This window comes from Phyllostomus hastatus, unplaced genomic scaffold, assembly GCF_019186645.2.
Source record: "Phyllostomus hastatus isolate PE091 unplaced genomic scaffold, TTU_PhHast_1.1 phas_contig_118, whole genome shotgun sequence".
In the NCBI taxonomy this organism is placed as follows: domain Eukaryota; kingdom Metazoa; phylum Chordata; class Mammalia; order Chiroptera; family Phyllostomidae; genus Phyllostomus; species Phyllostomus hastatus.
Window position 1 is genome coordinate 9,442,296 of NW_025333543.1, and position 22,078 is coordinate 9,464,373.

At 36.3% G+C, this 22,078-nt stretch overlaps 1 protein-coding gene across 4 annotated transcripts in view; it reads right to left on the reverse strand.

Annotated features, from left to right (window-relative positions):
- Nucleotides 1-19,195, reverse strand: part of MDFIC (MyoD family inhibitor domain containing) — a 108,308-nt gene extending 89,113 nt beyond the window's left edge. For 2 of the 4 annotated variants that reach the window (XM_045848076.1, XM_045848051.1), the window contains exons 1-2: nt 19,043-19,195; nt 18,560-18,735 (exon numbers count right to left, since the gene is read on the reverse strand). In XM_045848076.1, the coding sequence (XP_045704032.1) occupies nt 18,560-18,644 (85 nt within the window). In that variant the 5' untranslated portion in view covers nt 18,645-18,735; nt 19,043-19,195. Of the gene's footprint in view, nt 1-5,450; nt 5,558-18,559; nt 18,736-18,863; nt 19,019-19,042 lie in introns of those variants that run through there. The other 2 variants (XM_045848060.1, XM_045848069.1) reach the window with 2 other exon arrangements.
- Nucleotides 19,196-22,078: the final 2,883 nt, after the last annotated feature.

Sequence of the window (22,078 nt, forward strand, 5' to 3'; positions counted from 1 at the left end):
TCTTCATAGAAACTTTAGAAATAGTCAATTGTGCCATACATTCTCAGAGAGGAAGGGCTGTTTAGGATGAGAGATCTATACATGAGTTTATGAATTCTGAGGAGAAAAAGAGGAACAGCTTATTATAAACATAACTCAGGCAAAAAGCAAACTAGAACATAAGGTAAAATGCATGTTATGAGAGGCCCAAGAGCACTAATGGTGTGTAATGAATGGACTTCGAAAGACTGGTGAGAATTATAAAAATAAAGATGGAAGAAAAGCTATTCCAGGTGGAAAAACAGCATGAGCAAACTCCAATAACAGACAATTGGACAATGGTTCCAATCCTGGACTAAAGTACTTTAAGAGGAACATTAGGATATAAGACATTAAAGATTTGAATAGAGACATTAAACAGATATTTTAACATCAAGGTGAGAAATTTGGACCTAATATAACAGCAAGACAAATAAGTAAAAGTAGCTATTAAAGCTTTATGAATTGCCTAAGCAGAGCCATGCACTAGAAAAAATAATAAAATTGTACACACCAGTGGTTCTCAATCCTGATTGTGCTTTAACTCATTTGGTCAGCTTTTTAAAAAACAGATTTCTAGGTTCCATCAACAAAGATTCTATTTCAACTTAGGGGAGGGGTGCTTAGGTGATTCCACTGCACTTACATCCTAAAGAATCACTGAAGTATGGATGTAACAGGGAGAACAAGTAAGGGAAAAAACAGGAGACTTGCATAGTACAGGTGGAAGTTGATGAGAGTTTAATTAACTGCATAACAAAATGGAAAAGGGGGTAGATATGAGAAAATAACTGGAGGATTGCACAGATAATTGAGAAGATGGGATTGGAGATGACTGAGTTTTCTTAATGTGAATTTGACTGAGAAAACCTGGAGACCAAGAAAATAACTTACTAATTATTTGTGTATGTGTGTGCGTGCATATATGTTTAGGCAATTGCTAAGCAGTGGGGATACAATGAATTAGGAGACACAGCCCAGGTCTTCATGGAGTTTACAGTCTAGTGGATGAGTTTAGTGTTGGATATTTGAATTTGCAAATCACAAATAAAATTATAGCTAGAAATAGTCATGTTCCTAAACCTGATTACAGAAGCCAACCAAATGACTAAGGTTCACTGAAAAAGTGACTACATGAAAAGAAGTGTATCATGTGGAGTCTATACAATTAGAAAGGATTAAAGAAGAGAAGCTATATGATGTCAAGCCATGGAAGCAAGAAGAGATTCAAACAATAGCTGTTGGTCAATTGTGTTTATATTTCCAGTGGAAGGGAAACAATTTCTGTGCATGAAGAATTTTCTCATGTACCATGAGGATTTCACAACAATTAGAAAGTTCTGGTGTGAAATACATTTCAACACATGAAAATAGGTGGACACCCATTTAGGACCAAATACAGTAGCTAACAGCTCAAAAAAAGAGGGGGGCAGTTTCAATGCTAAGTATTTAAAAAAACAGCTCTGACTGGTGTGTGGCTCAGTAGGTTGGGCATCATCATAAACTGAAAGGTAGCCAGTTTGATTTCTGGTCAGGGCACATGCCTGGGTTAAAGGCCAGTTGTAGGGCAGGTGGCATGCAAAAGGCAACCAATCAGTGTTTCTCCCGCATGTAGATGTTTCTCTACCCCTTTTTCTTTCCCTTACTCTTTCTCTAAAAAAATAAATAAATAAATTTTTAAAAACAGCAAAACCATATTCAGATACCAGTAAAATATAAATAAGAAGCATGCTAAAACAACAGTTTTAGATTAATGTAGTAGGTTACTCAGCATTATGGTAAAAAAAAAATGTAATCTTCCTGAGATGTGCTGGCTTCAATTAAAATCTTTACTTTTTAAAACAACTCCAGATATGTTTTCACTGCCACAGTCAACTCTAGGCCCTTCTGAGATTATCAACAGAAAAGACATTTATACAAACTCACTGGTACACAACAAATCTCTCATCAGCAAAGCCCAACATTACTTGCTGTTAGTGTTATGTAGCTAACTGCCGCCAGGTGTCATGCTAGTAGGCTTAATTCAATTAACAACTTTAATTGAAGGAGAATCAAATTAATTATATAATTTTGAGCTGTTCAAGTTTAATTCCATTAAAATTCATGAACCAGGGTATTATGACGTATTGCTGACTAGAAGGAAATAGGTACAAATAAAGCCTCTAGACACACTTGACTTACACTTGAACCATGTCCAATATTCAAGTGCTAAACAGAGAACCTCTCAATACTCCATTGAATGAATGAAATTGTTATGTGGTCCATATACACACAGATTTAGTAGTGACCCTCTACTAAGGGGAAAATAAAGTTCTTCCTGCTCTAAATATTCATTAAGAAACAATTTATCACATGATTTTTTTTCAGTTTCCTTATCTGTGAAATTCTGTAATTAGGTGATCCCAGAATCCTTAAAAAAAAATACACCCTAGCATTTTCTATCTTATTATGTTCAAGAAATAATAAGTGATATGTAATTACTATTAAATCAATCACAGTCATCAGTCTACCCAACTTTGCCTCATTTAAAAACTAAATGCCTTGGTTCAAAATTAGGTGTCAGGCTTTTGCTATGATCTATAGTACTCACTCCAAAGAAAGGCTCAAAAAAGATTCCATGTATAAAATTTAAATTGGCTATTCCCAATTCTCCAATTCTCCAAATTAAACTTCTGTGACCACTTGACTGTTCTATGATTTCTAAGGTATGTGCATTATTTTATTAGTATCTCTTTAATATTTAAGAAACATGCCTTGGCTGGTGTAGCTCAGTGGATTGAGCGCTGGCTGCAAACCAAAGGATCACTGGTTCGACTCCCAGTCATGGCACCTGCCTGTATTGCAGACTGGGTCCCCAGTGGGGCCATGTAAGAGGCAACCACACATTGATGTTTCTCTCCCTCTTCTTCTCCCTCTCTTCCCCTCTCTCTAAAAATAAATAAATAAAATCTTAAAAAAAAACAATAGCTATATGGCAGGATCATAAATGTGCAGTTACATCTAACAATGAAGAAATGCATGGAGAGTGAGACTTAATTGACAATTATAAAATGAGCACCAAGATGTCCAGCCACAGAACCAACTTTATTACAACTTTCAGTAGTTTAGGTCAGCCACTACTCATTACAGTGACAAAAGTGCAGTTTCTAACAGGAAATTTCTGTGGTCACTGTAAGCTTGTTATGTCACCTCTGAATTGCAGAAGCAGAGGCCACAGTGGTCCTGGTTTAATCCCCTTCTGGATTTATGAAGGTTTATAATTTCAATTTGATTACCACATGAGCCTGAAAGACATATCTGTAGGCAAGCCGAAGAGTTCAATGATGTATAAAATCAGTCTATAACTTTCAGTAAGATTTCTACTGTATATATACACACGACAAACATTCTTTCCCAATTTAGTAATTTTCTCTTAAAGGGAAAAGTTTATCATCTCAACTATGCTGTTCTTCTAAACCAATGGTTCTCTGTTTTGGGTTTTTTTTTTTGGGAGAGGGGGTGTTTGTTTTTTGTAGCACTCTTCAAACATAAAAATGCACAGGTCTCAAACTCAGAGGTCTCAATTTGAGTGGTGTGCGGGTAAGGGAGATGTCATTAATACATATGGCCAGTTTATATTTAGGTCACTGTTCCAAATAAGCTCTTCTGTACTAAACACTTTAGAGAAAACTTAGAAAAGACTATCAAATATTGAGCTATAGGCCTTGCTTCTCCTGACCTTGTCACAGTATTCCAAGTAATCAGAAAATACAATTTTATCTAATCAGTAATTAATACAGATATTTAGTTCTGTCTCCACTATGGCTCAACTATGAGAAAACAAAACCTGAATTATGCATAATGCTAATCACTTGTACTAATAGGTGAATATATATTTTAGATATTGAAATGAAAAGTGAAGACACTTTTAAAATAGCACTAGACCAAAATATACCACAGGCATTTGCTTCTGAAAGTCTAGCTCCCAGGCATTCTAGTGTGCCCACTCTGAAAACAACTACAGAAGAATCTTTGGATAAAGAAAAAAGCTTTATCCCTGAAACAAATCCTCTAGCTGGGAAAATCAAACATACATCTGAAACAGTCAAGCAACTACACAACAAAAGGTAATATAAACTGCCCTGGGTCATAATGCTGGGTCAAAGACTGACCAGCTGTGTGGCTGGGGCTGGACCCCATTCTCTTTCATGGGAAATGAGGGGATTGAGCTGGATGCTTGCAGAGGGCCTTTCTGGCTCTAAAATTCTGTAAATCTGACTCTTCACAAGGTCCAAACAATAGAGCCAAAACTTCATATCCACACTAAAAGGGTATTTAGAATGAAGTAGAGAGAGTAATAGAAAAGCCTTTGTAAGGCATTGGATTTGAGTTAAAATTAACAAGCAAGAATTAAGCAAAAGAATCCAAGGGGAAAAAAAAGAGTTTTAAATGATGAATGTAAATACAATATGTCTTATTCGGCATTGATTATCTTACAGGATCCGTACTCTTTATTTTTTCTAAAGAAGGGCATTAATGGTGAGATGCAATCTCCTTCCAATCTCAATTATTCTTGCTGAAAGAGAATGAGATTCAGGTGAATAAAATTTCCATTTAATTAAAAATTCTATAATATTTTTCCTAGTTGGCCTTACCCACATTTAAAATTTTGAGAATATGTGTAAAATATTATATGTGTCATATAATAGCCACTTAGCTGGTATGTGGTTGTTAAATAAGTACTAATTTTAAAAAATGAAATACTTTCTTTTGTTAAAAAATATATTAATGAATTTTTGCAATTACAGTCTTAGCAATTTTCAAAGGCCTTTAATATATATTTGATCTTCAAAAGTATGAATGACATAAAGAAAAAACTGTTAGCTTAATTTTACCAATGAGAATACAAAGTGGGTCTCAGAGACAGATGTTCAGTTGGAGACAGGATGTTAAAATCCAGAGTTTGAAAGGATCTTTTAGTTCAGCTAATTTAATATCCCATGCAGGGTAGAAAGCCCCACTGCAATCCTCAGACCTTCCCCAAAAATCCAAGAAAAGGGAACACATTCTATTCTTGGTCAGCAAGTTATTCTTCATTTTGAACATAAATCTGTTGTCAGCTAATTTATAACTAGTCCCAGTTCTGCTCATTGTAGGTAGAAATAGTAAACTCAACTTTTCTGTAAGACAACCATTCAAACTATTAAAGATGGATATTCTTTCCATCAGTTTGTAATCAAGCAAATACATTACCTCAATGACTAAATGCTTTTAACAGATAAACTAACAGAAGAATCTGGGAATGTTATAGTATAAAATTCCATATACTCCAAAGTTTTTTAAAAAATAGGGACAATACTGTCATCTAAAAGTCCTGATATCTGATTCCTTCCTGACAGTAAAAAGACTCTCATTAGGTTCTCTGGAACAGAAATATTATCCTTAAATTGTACCTTGTACTAGAGAACTGATGAAGAACATGGGATCGGAAATGATGGTGCATGGGTCCACCACTAGCAATGAGGATCTTGGACAAATTAATCTTTGTCAGATTCTTCATCTGTAAAAGGGGAATGACAATATTACATCATAAAGTGGGTGTAGAAAGAAATGGAATTGTGCCTGGAAAGCAGAATGTCTGGTATATAATAAAAGCGTGTTCACATTTGCTATTATTAAGTGTTATTGCAATAAGTACCTTTTTAAAACCTGCTATAAACTTATCAGAGGCAGGCTGTTGAAGGTAGTGTCTATTCCATAATCCTTAATCTTGCATGAAACATGCAAGAAATCTGTTTACAGACTGAATATAAGGAAAACTATCGCTTCCTCCGAGAAAATGTATATTATTTTTTCCTTTATTGACCAATAAAATCACATTTTAAAAACACTTCATTTTTGACTCAAATTTACAATCATAATTGAATAAGTGGGTTTGACTCTGCATTCTAATGTGGTAAGTACATTTTGATTTCTCCCAGTTTGAATCTCCTAGGCTACCTATATTTTCAGTTTTCTGTTTTAATCGTTTTTTAAAAATGTACTCTTATAAACCACCTCAAATATTTTGCTAAATTAGGCAGAGGAATGTGTAAATGCACAAAGTAATCGTCAAGTACATTTCCTATTTGTTATCCATATTTTACTTGCTTACATTATGAAAGACTAATATAAATGACAGCAACTGGCAGATATCCTTATAAAATCTTACAAAACCTCATAAAATATAATTAGTGTAAAATACACTTATTTCTTATAAAAAGGTCTATAAGCAGCTTTCTTTGTGCTTAAATTTTGGGACTTTTGCACATTGGATTTCATCTACTTCAATTAAATATTTAATAAGTAAGGAAAGATCATTTGTAATCTACATAATATGTACATTCTTCTTTCTATGCAAGCTATATTCATACCTCTTTAATCTGTAAACAAAATTGCATTAATTTCATTTTTACTCTTCTATTCAAATACATCATCATTTCAGATGAACTGTATGTATTCAGTTTATGAAATCTCAAGAAATCTGAGACCAAAATCTCTGGAAAAGTAAAAACCTCTGGGTCTGTATTTCCCAGAGGCTCAGAACAATGTGGACATCTACAAATACTTCCTAAATGTAACCTTTAAAAAAAACGAAAGATAAGGCAGCTTTCAGGAAGACCTGAGGCTCTGGAATTTTACTTCTTCACTAATCAAAAAAAAAAAAAAAGGAAAAAAAGTCCCTCAAGACAAATGACCTTTAAGAAACCTACATGTTTTGTCCAATGTTCTAAAACAAATTAAAATCCCATTGTCCATAAAACATGTTGAGATAATCAGAGCATTTTAGCAGCTGAATAAACAAATGCATGAAATTACATAATTTTATAAATACAAGAAAGTTATTTAATCACAGATATTGTATAAATGTTTGTTGAATAAATTAAACACTTAAATAGGTTTGATATAATCAGTTAATTGTTACCAATATTTTGAAAAATTAGACTGAGCAAAATCTAAAATGCATTCCTTCAAGAAGGCTTCCTATGCTTTTAAAAGCTTATGGTGTGTTTTAATCCAAAAGAATATGAAAAAAAATGGCATGGACTCAACGAGTTTACAGGTTGGGAGTGAGTAAAGAGTGGGCTGTACACACAGCAAAGTGGAAAAGAATTACAAAATTACATGCACATGCAATTAAATATAAATATGAAAATGATAAGTACAAAATGCAGTGATAGTTCAAATAAATAATATTTCAATAAGTCAGGGCTCTAAATAAATCGGGGGAGAAGGAAGAATTAGGCACTTCCCACTTCAAAAAAATGTAATGGGAAAGTTAGATGACAACAGGCGAATACTGGGCACTAAGACATAAACATTATCCCAGTCATCTAAATCTCCTGCACCTTTTACATCTAAATATAAAGTTCTTATATTAAAATTATTTTTTCAGGATGACTGACCCTGAGACATATTAAACTCCTGCCTCCTCAATTACAGGTTCAATTGTGTTCTTTCTGCAGTCAAGTATACTCATGCTAAAACCAAACACTCAGGCTCATGGAATTTGGAGTTACATGGGCTCATAAAGGTCTCTTAGCCCAACCTGATAGCATGAGTTCAGATAAAAACATTCCACATACAAATCCCTAAGTAAGCCAAGGAGATTAGACATGAATACTTCCAGAAATAGGGAAATAGCCTCAGGAGACAGTTTCTTCCAGTTTTAGACTGCTTAATTATTCAAAGACTTTCCTTACAATCATCTAAAATCTACTTCCTTATACTTTTCACTGGTTCACCATATTTTGCTCTTTGCAATTCAAAGACTAATCTCTCTGTGTGACAGTCTTGTATCAGAAAATATCTCCTGTTTTTGTCTTTATCCTCTCTGTGTTAAATACCCTCAATTAGGTCAATGGTTCTTCAGAGCCTTCACATTCTATTCACTCTTGCAGGCATGACAATCTTCTTACTCTTGTCTAGATAGCCATCATGATAGTGTCCTTAATGATTACTGAAATCCATAGATGCCATATCTATGGCTGTTCCCTAACTTAGCAATTAACTCTACAACCAAAAGAAATTGAGAAATCTTCCATCTACCTCTATTTAAAATGACAACACAGATCCTCCTTTTGTCTTTTAGCATGATCACTATTATAAAATGTTACAATTTTAAAAACCATTGTTACCTCACAGCTATATCAAGTGATTTTATCAAGAACACTTTCTTTCTCTCTGGTTAACAAGAATGAGGGCCAATAGAAATCAAAACTGAACCAAAGGGGATTGTTTAATCTGTAAAGGCATTTCAAAGGCATGGCTTGAATCTGACAATTTATAAGAATTAGAAGCATACTGAAATTTACTTCTTAGACTTCAGAATGATGGCTATGGATACGACGTCAGGGAATGTATTCTCACTGGTAATTTTTCAAAGGGCCAAAACTGGAAGTTCCTCCTTTAACTCACTAAGTTCTCTTCTTGCCTTCTGGGACATCCTTCTGGAACACTGCCTTCTTTGGATTCTCTTAGGACCCATTCTCGTTCTGTAATCTTATTTAAATACCTCCAGGAAGATTATTTGTAGATCCATTACCCTAGCCCTGATTCGTGTCATAAACTATAGATTTCAAGTTTCAATTCTACATGAATATATCTTTAAGCAAATCAAAATCAACATTTCCTAAAATTCATCTCCACTTTTCTGCCCCTGCCTGTTTCTCCAACTATGCTCCATATCCTGGTCAAGCTATTCTCAGAATCATTTTTTTTAACTCTGTTTCTACCTTGTTTCCCCTGCCTTAACATAATCAAGTACCAGATCCTGCTAGCTACAACATTCCAATTTCTCTCAAATCTGTATTACCTTTTCCACACCCACTACTAATGCTCCAATCCTTTTCTCTTCCAACCACAAACACTTTCCTAATACAAAGATTGAGTATGTTTCCCTTTAGCTCATTTTATGTATTGATGAAAAAGTGATATAGTTTACTTTGATATTGTTTGATATTGTATATACTATATTAATGTGGTAACTCCTATACCTTTTTCATGCTCCATAAGTTCATCTTGTATTTCACTGAAAAATAAATAGTAAAAACCCTCAGAGAAGTTTACTAAAGATCTTGCATGTTTCTCAGGTGATAAAAGAAATAATGACAGTGTAGGTGTATGTTCACAGAGATCCAAAAAATAAGGGCTGAGTCATCATGAAAAAAGAAGTAGAGGGATTACATCGTGGAGAGGAAGCTGGTTCCTTTCTACTCTGCCCTCTGCCTTCTGAGCATTTGTCACCTGCTCAACCACAAGCTGCCTGCCTTATTTTTAGTGCTCAACTCTGCATAATTCAAACTAAAAACACCTACAAACTGTGTATTCTTCCTCTGGGGCCTCTAGCAGCCCAACCCAGACAAAACCAACTTCTTTTTGCCATCCTGAGATTCTCTTTCTACCTCTAAGTTGATATGCTCCATTTTGTACCAGGTAAGTGGTACAAAATGCTCCATTATGCTCCATTATGGCCAGGTAAGTGGTAACTGGCCATAAACTAATTGGTCACTAGGTTCTTGTGGTAAACTTGAACTGATACTTGAAGAAGGGATTACAATTTAATTTGGCACATATTTACATCTCATCCTCTCTCTCACCTAGTTTATAAATTCTTTGTGGGCAAACTAAGTATTAAACATTTTTAATGTTCACAAGACTTTTTACATTGAAAGCACACACACATGTGTTGACAGGGCTTCTTCAAGTAAATGTGTTTATAATAAATTATATGTGCTAACACAAAAAAATATTTCAGACTTCATGCTGAAATTACTATAAAAATAAGGCACAAAGGCACATGTATATGGCCCTCGCTGGTGTGGCTTAGTGGATCGAGTGCCAGCCTGGTTCAATTCCCAGACAGGGCACATGCCTGGATTGCAGACTAGTTCCCCACTTAGGGCCACACGAGAGGTAGCCACACATTGATGTTTCTCTCCCTTTCTTATTCCCTCTCTTCCCCTCTCTAAAAATAAATAAATAAAATCTTTTTTAAAAAGCACATGTATATGAATCATCTTACTTCAGATCATGTGGGTGTGAATCTGAAAACAGAAGTATACTGCAAGTAGAAACCACAAACGGAATTTATGTTAAAATAACTTTTCATAGTTCCTACTTGGTGAACTGTAAGTAATCAGAATTAGAATCTGGACAATATAATGCAATTTCAAAACTTAAGTTTAAAGGCTTACCTCCTTGTGGATATGTACGCTAAGGTGAAAAAAAGAAAGTAAGAAAACTTTAAGTAACTTCAGTGGTGTTAATGGCAGAAGGGGGAAATGGAAAGAGGGGAACAAAGAGAAAGACAAAGAGAGCAAAAGGAGGTGAGAGAGAAGAGGGAAGGAGAAGAGAGAGGAAAAATATCCAAACACTGGTACATAAGCACCAACTGATCAAAATACAGGAAGGACTGCAGCATCTTTAATGATTAAACAAGTCACCCAAGTTGAACTGTCCATATATCTAGAATCTAGCCAGTGCTGAATCACTGCTCCCTCAATAAAACTTGAATGTAGACTCTTTTGGAAATAACATAAAAATCACATCCCTTGCCTTTAAATAAGAGAATAATGACAGTTAACTCCGAAAGGCAATTGGATTAGTTTCTCTGTTTTGTTTGTGGTTCTATTTTTCCATTTGCAAATGGCATAACTTTAGACCGTGTCAATTTATGTTTCCATATTTTCCCCAAATCTTTTATTGTTATAAAAATATAACACTAGTAAAATAATTGCACACTGTTATTAGACCTTTCCATGAAATCACTTCAACAAAATCCAGAAAATAAGGTTAAAAGAAACAAGGTAGGCCCTTACACACCCCAAAATTCCACAGCTTCCCTAGGAGCCCTGTAAAAGTGACTCAATTATGTACATTAAATCCTTGAATGTGAACTAACCAAAGTCAACAGGTATGATTCTTGCTGGCCAGTTAACCTGCACTGTCTCATTTCCCTGACTCCCTAAAGAGCCTGTAATACAAGATCCATTAGCACATACCACACTTCCCACACATGCATGATCTTCCTACCTTGCCCTTCACTGCTTCCACCCTGCCAACCTCAAATCCTGTACTAATTTCAAAGATCTTTCTATCTTCCTCTGTTCCTAAGCTCTTGCATGTTCTTTGTTGAGAAAGGCAATCAACTGTACTGTTTTCACTAAAATTCATGCCACTCATTCTTAGGTAAACCCGCAGTGTTACTAAACAGACCTTTTGTTCATTGTATATTGACTCCCTGCTGAGTTCTTGATTCTTCCAAGTCTTTTCCACAATCTCAAATTTCTTGACTCATCCTAATTAACCCCCTCCCATGCTTTCAGCAAATATTGCCATCTACCTTGCTTAAAATATCTAGTTCTTAAATATTCTTTTTCATATCAAATTTTCTCTAGATTATCACTCATCCTTTTCTACCATCCCCATCTCAAAGGGGAACATTCACAACTTTCCTAAGACTGGTCTCTTCATGCCATTCTTTCCAGAATTTAACTCTTTCAATTATATACACCTACCATGCCACTACTCCACCCCATGCACTTTCACCTTTAATCTCTCTCTATGCCTGGCTTTCTTTACATTAATGTGTAGTGAGCATGCTCAAAATCCACACATCCAAAACAAGCCTTCCATACACTTTGTTTCTCCCTTAACAAACCATAACTCTCCTCATCTTCTAGGACCACTACAAATTCAATGCTTCTGAGACTAATCCTAATAGACTCTTTTTCTATATTTTTTTCCTTCTCTTCCCTAAAGTACACTCACTTCCCCAAATCTAGTCCTCGGTCCTCTTTCTCACTCTCATGCCAATCCATCAGCTACCCCTTTGCCTGTGATTCTGACTCTCTCCTAGCATTCTCCTAGTTACAAATTCTCTTTTTCAGGGCCTGCTAGTTATCATGGCTATCGTGAATTGGTGAATTCCATGGAAACAACATATTCAAAAGAACATTGGACAGCTCCTCCTACATTTCCACTCAGGCTGAAAAGCAAACCTATAGATTATCTTAAATTTCTACCTTTTCACTATTTCCCATATTAAATAGTTTCCCAACCATATCAATTCACATGCAGCAAAATCTGGATCCTGTGATTGGTTTTAGAAATTTCAAAGATGGATAAGAAAAAATCAATGCCCTCGAGGGGTCCTCACATCCTTACTTCCTTCCTCCCACCTTCCCCTCAATTATTTTTCCTCAGCTACATCCTCTTCTTACTCATGTGATTCTTTTTCTTAGAAAAAAGAAAATGAATATAAGTAGAGCTCTATCCTACTTGCACTGCTGTTCTGTAAATCCAGTTTCTGAATTCCACTTCCACTGGTGTTGCCCTAGGTCCTCTAATCTTTTGTCAGGCTATTGTAATATCCTTCTGAATAATCACTGCCTTCACACTTGCCCCTCCCTCTAAAAGCATCCTTTGAATTGCCACCAGATTTATTTCCTAAAAGCCCCAAGTTGGACCAGTTATTCCTCTTTTCAAGAACTTTTATAACGGCTTACTACCGCCTACAAACACAGTATGCAAACTCATCAGTAGGATCATCAGGGTCATCCTTAAAATGACTTATTTTTACAACTTTACCCCATTCTCTGATCCTGAGGACAGTCCATGCAGCTCCTTAGTGAAGTGTTCAGCATTTTGTAATAATCCCCTCCAAACTTTGCTTTCAATTACCCATCTCCACAGAGCTGAGTCCTATGACCATGCTTCTTGGTTAAACTCAAATAACATTTCCTTGAGGTTTTTTCTAAATAACCCAGTTAGAGATGTTCTCTCTCCCATGTTCTACCATTACACTTTCTTTGTGCCTCTGTTATAGCACCAATCAGTCTACCTTGTATTATAGCTATGTATGAACATAATGTATTTCTTCCATCATCCTGCAAGCCCCAGATATCATTTATCAGTCTGTTTCTCTAGGTACTGTACTTGTCATTTATTATCTCTCTCTCCCTTATCCCTCTCTCTGTATATATGTGTATATATACATATATATGTATATATACACACACATATATATACATTTGTATATATATATTCACTCAATATATATGTATACACACACACACACACACACAGAGAGTGTGTGTGTGTGTGTGTGTGTGTGTGATTAGCAGAGCATCTCAGTAGGGCAGAAATAAACAATGTAAAGAGAAGCAAAAATGACATGAGAGATAAAAAATCAGTACTAAAACTAACCCTCTATGTACATTCCCTGAATTACAAATACACATGTAAATCATATAAATAGTTTTTCTACTCTCATATCCCACCCTAACCCTAAAACTGTTCTTTTTCATTGTCTTTCGCTGCCCTGACTCACACTTGTTCTGAACAGCAATCAAGTCCTCCATTTACCCAATCATTTATTCCACAAATATGTATTAGGACCTATTTCAAGTTAGCAGTGCTACCTACTTAATAAAATATTTTACCCCATCATCTACTTTCTTAACATGCTAGGTGCCTGCACAGCTATACTGTGCTATCCCCCAGAACATTTTTTCATTGTTTTCAGCTCAAACAGTTCAACCTTCCAAACACTTTCTTAAATTTATAGACATCTTCTTTAATCACTTCCTTCCTTCCTTCCTCCCACCTTCCCCTCAATTATTTTTCCCCAGCCACATCCTCTTCTTACCCATGTGATTCTTTTTCTTAGAAAAAGGAAAATGCATATATCTAGCTGATAAACCTTGCACTTCTATAACTAAACTTCTAAAATGAACATTAGTCCCTTTAGACATAAAAAGGAGTTGGGAGTATAAATCCTAATGTGTTTGAAAATGCCCCTAAATCTTCTTCAAATTTAGACAAGTTTCTATAGTTTTCTAATTAAGCCAGACTTCACTCAAGCTCCTAAATTCAAGTGTTTCAAAACAGTTTCTATTCAACTTAATTTTGTTTTCGGTTATTCATACTTGGTTGCCAGTATTACATTCTCTATGATTTATCATTGTAAACATATGAAACATAATAAAATTTAATTATGACAATCTTTTAGGATTTACTATGGAACTAAATATAATTTATCACTCTATTTCTATGAGAAAGGATAATCCAGTTTTAAAAAATTCTAACTCACAGATGAAAACAACTCATGTGCAAATGAGGGACTCCTGTCATTATTCCATAATACTGGGATCACCAGTCAGAAGTGCAGGGTGACAGGGTACAAATATCTACTGAGGTGGTAGCTGAAAGTATTAACAAACCTATTTATGCACTTATTTTTAGCTCATCTTTTTAAATCCTGATGCAGTTTTTCTAATGTTCAAAATATATTCATATTCAGTACTTATAATTTTGAAAATAAACTTTTTTGAGGATGAACACTCAACAATTTTTTAAATTGGGGTATGTAATAAAAACACTGGAAGGCACTAATAGAAAATATATGTATGTGGAGCGATGTGATTGAAAGTTTGGAACTTGAAAAGGGGACTTTTAAAAAGCTTTCTTAAGCTTTTCTATTTTAAAAAATCTTCAAAATCTATCGAGATAGCATCTTTCTATAAATAAAAGCCTCTAAAAACAATGATTATCAATTAGAGATAAAGAGCACCTACAAAAATGCAGATTCTTGAATCTTACACCAGGAGGTTCTAAGCCAACTTGCCAGTAGCCTTGAGAGATTAGGATAGTTTCTCAACACTGTTGACATTCTGAGCCAGAGCCAGATCATTCCTCGTTGGGAGGGGCTGCCCTGTCCTATGCATTGTAAGGTGTTTAGCATTATCCCTGTCCTCTACTCCCCAGATGCCATGCGAAACCACCCCACTACCTATTATGACTACACCTGTCTCCAGACTTTGCCGAACGTCTCCTAGATCGCACAATAATCCCCAATTGAGAACCAGAGATAAAAGCTGTCCAAATATGACACATTTGGAGAAATGCCATCCTTAATCAAAAGGATAAAATAATATAACAGTAGAAGAAGATGGATATTATAAGCATACACTGGATAAAGTGAAATAAACAGGCTTCCCATATATGAATCTGATTAGCCACTATAAACTTCTGACAACTCAGCGAAGCTTCTAAGTCAAAACAATCCTCATGTAATTTCAACTTGAAGCTTCCACTTTAAATTATTTTTAATTAACTTCACTGGCATTTTGCATCCTACTATAAAAAAAAGTTTGCCTAATAGTCTCAGAGGACTCTCCCAGGAGAGAAGAGTGCATTAAATCACATTATCACATTAAACTACATTCCAGCACTCACAGTCCAACAGTTTAAATAAGTCTTGACAGATACAGTGAGGTGGGGGTGGGGTATAAAGGATGGGAACAGGCTCAAGAGATTCACAGTATCCAAACCCCGTTATCTTTAATTCATGCATCTGTAGGAAAAAGCTGTATTGATTCTCTGCTTCAACTACATTTATCACAATGACATAATATACTTTACAATTTGTGTTTCCTTCCTGATTTCTACTGACTTTGTGTGAGACCTTGGGCAAGTCACTTTAATTCTCTGGACATCCTTTCCAAAAAGTGAGCCAGTTAAACTAAATTATGTTTAAAGATCCTTGTAGTTATAGGTTGCAAATTTATGAATGAGCACTTAATTAAAAGGCTGTTCAAACTATAGGAGTCTAATAACTATTGCACAAAAAAATAAATACTTATATTTTCAGCGTTGATAGCATAATGAATTTTAACATGCTAAAAAAAGACAAGTAGATAAACCACATTTACAAGATAAACTCTCTCTTAAAACAAAAATAAATTTGGCCCAAATTGCCCTTTACTTACCAAGTTACTTGCACAGGTACTTTCCATAAATTTGCAAATCAAATCAACCTTTTAGAAATTAGTCACAAATAGGGAAATAGTTTTAAATTTCCTCTTTGCTTTCTATTTTCTATACCAGAGATAACCATTTCCAGCCTACAGGTATTGTTCTTTCATTTGGCTTAGACAATAATTGTTATTTAATTCATTGCCAACTCTTTAAAAAAGAGAGTTGATACATAAAAAAAACACATTTCCAGTATCTCATGAAATATTTGAAAATATTAACCCAAATGACAAAAATGAGCTGAAGCTGAAATGTATCTCCTCCTGGTCCATGAGCTCTCCAGTCGCTGACAACCCCCTCTGCTCCTCATATCCATCCTGGTTCCTTCTTGTGTACTAAAGCATATGAGCTTATGTCCTTGCTCTGTAATAACTTGCCAAATTCATAGAAAATACTTTTAATGTTTTCATAGTAATAGAATTTTGCCTCCAGAATCAAAGCAAATGGGTAGACAGTTAAAGAGACAGAGCTATCTCACAATAAAGAAAATCTTCATAACACTGAATGCTGCAGATGCACTATACTGTAGGTTTCTAACTAACAACCTAACAGAATGTAGAAAGAAATTCTAGACTTGGTGGGGAGTTCACATTAGAGACCCCCTAAAATTACCTTCAAATGTAACATTCTATGTCTAGGGTTAGCAGTATAGGGAGCCCATATGTATAGGTTAAAATATATGTCTTTATACATATAATTAACTTTGCAAAAGTTATTTTATTTCATAAGACATTCCATTTTTCTCACTGATTTTAATACATAAATGATTTAAATTAATTTCAATTAAGTAAGCATTCATACCAGAGAATTATTAAATTGTTTTGTAGAAAAGATGATAAAGAATCCAAGGACATAAGGAAGAGACTAAAATAATTCAAGAAAGTGCTCACTAGCAAACCTTTTTCACCAATGTATTTACCAATAAAACCAACCTAACTTAGGAAGCCTACATAATGTAGCTTTTTTCCTACCCACTCACTCCAACAATTTTTTTTTCAGTATACCTTATGAAATCTACCAGTTTGAGACACAGTTTTATAACAATCTTGATAATTTCCTTTAACAAAAAATCAACCTTACTTTCTATTTACAATTTAATTAATGTCTATTTAAAGGATATTTTGAGTTGACATTAAATTAATTTAGAAAGCAATAAGTAACTTTGTTGCTGAGGTTAAGCCAATTTACAGGTAAACTCTAACCCAAGAATTTCCACTGATACTATGTGTGTTTTATGAAGCCAACATTCTCCTTTAAACCATTTTAAATGTCTGCTTCTTAAAGTCAGATAATAATGGGATACCTCACAACATTATGTCTGCACAGGTACGTTAAGTATCACTGTAGGGTCTTTTAGGTCATTTTAAAAATGCATACAATTAAAGTTAGACATAGTAGACATCAACGTTTTGCAAATCAATAGTTTTTCTAGTGTGTTTGATACTGACTTTTAACATAAGCACTGTTTAACAATAGTGATTAACAATTGAACTGTGAACATAAAAAGCCCATCAATGAGTCCATGACTACAGGGGACATGCGTAAGGACAGGAAAATGGTGTTGATAATACAATGTGCAGAACAGGGGATGCTTCTGGAAAAACATGTTTATCATTCTAGTTCTCTGATTTTTCAGATTTCCTCTATTTTTTCTGGCTCACTGTTTCCAAGCAGAAAACAATGATAAACGTAATTCAATTAACAGCCCGAATGCCAGGCATTTTGATTCAGCCATATGTGTTTTCTGCTTTTACTTATTGTAGGTTCAACATTCATTTCTTCTTTTGCATTTTTTGCTGGCTTAAAAAATGCTAAAGATCCCACTATATTACTGTTAAGGGGGGAAGCTATCAGATATGCTTAAGTCAAAAGTACAAAGTACGTTTTTGAGTACTGGGAAATTATTGAGTTCATATTAGTATCAGAACTCTTTAAATCAAAGCCATCCTAAGAGGAAAATATATCATTAGAGTATGGCCCTTGTTCTTTCTTGGTCACCAATGAAAACCTGTTGTTACTTTCAGAAGAAAGAAAATCTGACTTGTTTATAAGCCTGTTATAGAAGTTTCTCAAACAAGAGTATTTCTCTTATAATCTGTATGTGTTTACACTTTAGAAGAACATAAAGGAGCTAATTCATTCTCAGAAAGCATTTCGTTAAAGGAATATTTATTTCAAAACAAAACAGTTATTGAAAATGCACGCATGGGCCATTCCAAGGTAATTGGTCACAGAAAACTGGATTATAAACCCAGTAGCAGAGAAACAGAAGAAACCACAAGAAACAGAAAGATAAAGGGAATGCATGCTTATTCAGAGTACAGAGGCAGGCCTGAATCTGATGAAGATGTAAAAACTGAAGAGACCTAGAACCCACACATTAGCGAGCCCTCGATGTATATGCTTAAGAAAGAAGTAGTCCTGTCATCCCGTTTCTCCACAGCCAAAAGGGGAGTGGAGGAACCAGTAGTTCCCGCCCTCTTAACCAGGTTGTTGATCTAGAGCAGGAATCCTGGAGAACTTGCTTTGAGCAAGTAACACTGTGCAAAAAGTTCACAACTATGAGGTAGGTATTGTGTCCTCACCGCACTCCCACTCCCAACCCACACACACATACACACTCCAATCCAATCGATAAATGTGTTAACAAATTTTAAAATGCAACAACGACAAAGAAGCCTGCAACTTGCAAGCGCGCACTCACCCTGGGCCACGGAGCCCAGGCGACCGTCACCCGCTTCGGCCCCGAGCAGGGGCCCGGGAGCTACGGCTTCGCCAGTGCTTGACATTGGGTGCTCCAGCGACCGCTGCCTAGCTGACCGCCCGGCTGGGCGGATGCTGAAGGGCTGTTAGGTGCTAGGTGCAGGGAACAGACTGCTTCTGGTGGGGGAAAAAAGGGGGGTTTTCACTCATCACCCCAGCAGGACATTCCCTCCCCCTCCGCTTCCCTTCAGCAAACCCCACCCCGGGGAAGTTTTGATTTGAAACCCGGGAGGAAAATGGTTTACCGAGCGAGCTGACAGCAGCGGATTCTCAGGAAGTCGCTGGGGGTGGGGGTGGGGTGGGGGCACACAGTAGAGGAAAGGGTATTGGATTTAGGAGAAGCTCCAGGGAAAGGACTAAAGCCTTCCTCCTCCAGGACCGCGAGACCACCACCTACCCTAGTCTCCCCCCACCCCTAACTCACTCAAAGCCCCATTCTCCTCCTCTTCCGCCTGGAAAAGTTAGTGAGGCTCCGCAAAGGTTTCATCTCGCCTTGGGGCCTGGTGGTGAAACCCGCCCCTGCCAGCTCCTCCATGCCCCTCCCCACCTCCCTCAGGCTCTGCGCAGAAGGCGGTCATAGGGGAAGTGGCTGCTCCTCTGACTCCCTGGGCTCCGCCCCTACCCTAGCCTGCCCTAGCCTGCCAGTTCTCCTCCCTGGGGGACTTTTCCCCCTCTGCCTCTCTTTACGGTTTCCATCACTCCTACACTCCTGACATACTTCCTCTTCTGTTGTTCCTTTTCATTATATCCAGATGGGGAGGGCGGCTGGAAGTCTTGGCCAACAGCCCAGACCTGGCAAGCTTTGGGCTCCCTTGTGCCCCACTATGTCTGGGTCAGGAGGCCAAAGCCACAGGAAAGAAAGAGTTTCCCCCTCCCCCCCCCCCCCCCCCCCCCCCCCCCCCCCCGGAAGCTGAGAAAAGGAGTAAATTAGCTGGTCCCTGACTGCCCAAGAGTCGTTCCACCTACCCTCTCATTCCCACCCCCAGTCATCCTATCTTTTGTCTCTCAACTACTTTTCTCAGTCCAGCCCCAGAATAAATGAAATTCGAGGAATGCAATGAGGAGAGTAGAAACCTTTAGGGTAGACAATGCCAAAGGCAAAAATACCAAACTCTTCTAGTGGAATAAAGTATGGTTTTATAACCTTGACCCCAACTGAGAGTTTAATCTCATGATCTCTAATTCTGAAATTCCCTTTATTCTACTTTTCAGTGCTTTATTTATTTTGGTCAAACAGGTTCTGAATCTGGTAAAACCAGTTCCAGTTGTATGAACACGCTATAGGCATCCAGGCAGGCAAGACTCACACCCTTGAAGATTCGTTGGCCCAAGGCCCCAAGCCGGGTCTATTGCAGGCTGAATGCTTTGGACTGACTGTTTCTATGTGGTAAGGTAAACTCATTATAAAGGAGACTTTAATTGTAGCTTAATCTGATGAGCCAAGAACAAAAATGCATTAATTTGCAGATATAAAGTACTTAAATACATTCAGATAGCTTTTGCCCTTTATTTAATTGAGTAAAATGCAGATCATTTGTAGAAAGCTAAAACACATATTTTGAATATCTAGGACAAGAGAATAGTTGCACTTATGTTATCAAAACTGAAGAAAATGTACATTCATTGGATACCTCTTCTTTCTAGATGTGCCATTAATAATAATACACCAGGGATATTATTTCTCTAAAAAAACTGCAGTTGATTCCAATTGATTGAGACAATCCACTTATTTTTTAACTTTATTTTTATTGTTGACACCATTACAGATGTCCCCATTTTCTCTTCCTTGCCCACCCCCACCCAGCCCTACCCCACCTTCCCTCAGGCCATCAGGCTTGTCTGTGTTGATGGGTTATACAAATACAGTCTTTGGCTAATCCCTTCAACTTCTTTCATCCAGTCCCATTCTCATTTTTTTTAACTTTTAAAGAGTCAGTGCAACCAAACTAACTTTCAGTTAAACCTGAAACCTGAAAAGCACTGCCTTTGAAGTTTCTGAGATAGTTATTCAGACTATACTCCTGACAATGACACTTTGCATAATGACCAATAACTAACAAACACTTTTTCTTTATTTTTTATTGTATTTTTTTCATTATAATTTACTGTATTTTTTGGACTACAAGACACACTTTTTTACCAGATTTTTTGCTTCAAAATTTTTTTTCCTATTTTTCTCATCTAAAGCCTAGGTACATCTATCTTATGGTCTGAAAAACAGGCACACATAGGTTTTAGAGGAGGAAAATAGGAAAAATTTTTTGAAGCAAAAAATGTGATAAAAAAATGCATCTTATAGTCCAAAAAACACGGTAGTCCCCTTATGCCCACCTCCCACCAGCAATCATCATACTGTGTCCATGTCCATGAATCCTTTTACCATTTTCCTCAATCCTTCTACTCTCTAACCTCCTTCTCCTTAGCTGTCTTTATCTACGAGTCTGCCTCTATTTTGCTTGTTAGTTCAGTTTGTTCATTAGATTTCACATTTGAATTAAATCATATTGTATTAGTCTTTCTCTGAGTGGCTTATGTCACTGAGCATAATGTTCTCCAAGTCCATCCATACTGTCACAAAGGGTGAAATTTTCTTTGTTTTTATGGCCAAGTAGTATTACATCCTGTAAATGTCTGATAGTTGTTTTACACACTCATTTACTGACGGACACTTGGGCTCCTTCCTTATCTTGGTGGTTGTAAATAATTTTGCAATGAACACAGGAGTTGTTTCAGTTCTTTTGAATTAGTGTTTTTTAAAATTTTTAATTTAGAAATTTCAAAAGTGGTATGTATAAAAGTCCCTTAAGTCTTCTAAAAACTTATCTAGGGGCCTAGACTATTTAGAATCTGCAGAATGGAAGCAGAACAATTATGAAGCATCACTGTCTACTGCAGCATAATCTGTAACCAAAGGAGTGGGATAGAATGTAGCTTCTCTAAAAGATTCTGTTTTATTCCTTTTTTATATATGTCCTTGTCTTTTTTTTTTCCTGCCATCTCACTAAGATGTAATTCCACTAACCAACTGTGGAAAAATTAGTTTTTTCATCTACATTTTTAATTTATTCTGGGTGGGCTAATAATGAAATTAACATGAGACAGACTGATAATATGAACAACTCTATTACATATGATGTATGGGAGTTCCATACAAATATGAGACCCAAGGGCATTGGGCAATTGAGGTCTAAATGACATTTTGGAGCTAAGGAGAAATTTGTGACTTCAAAGAGAAAGAAGGCAATTCACATGGAAATGGTGAAGCAAATGTTTGGAAAATAAATGTTTGACAAGCCATTTTAACTGTGGGACACAGAGAAGACTTCAAACAAATGGACCTTGGTAGGTTCCTCCTTACCACACATATTAAACTAGGTAGCTATGATAATAGTGCCATTCCTGGAACAGGTCCTCTAAAGGGTCTAAATTCTTTTAGGCAGTTAGGGGGAAGATCAAAGGT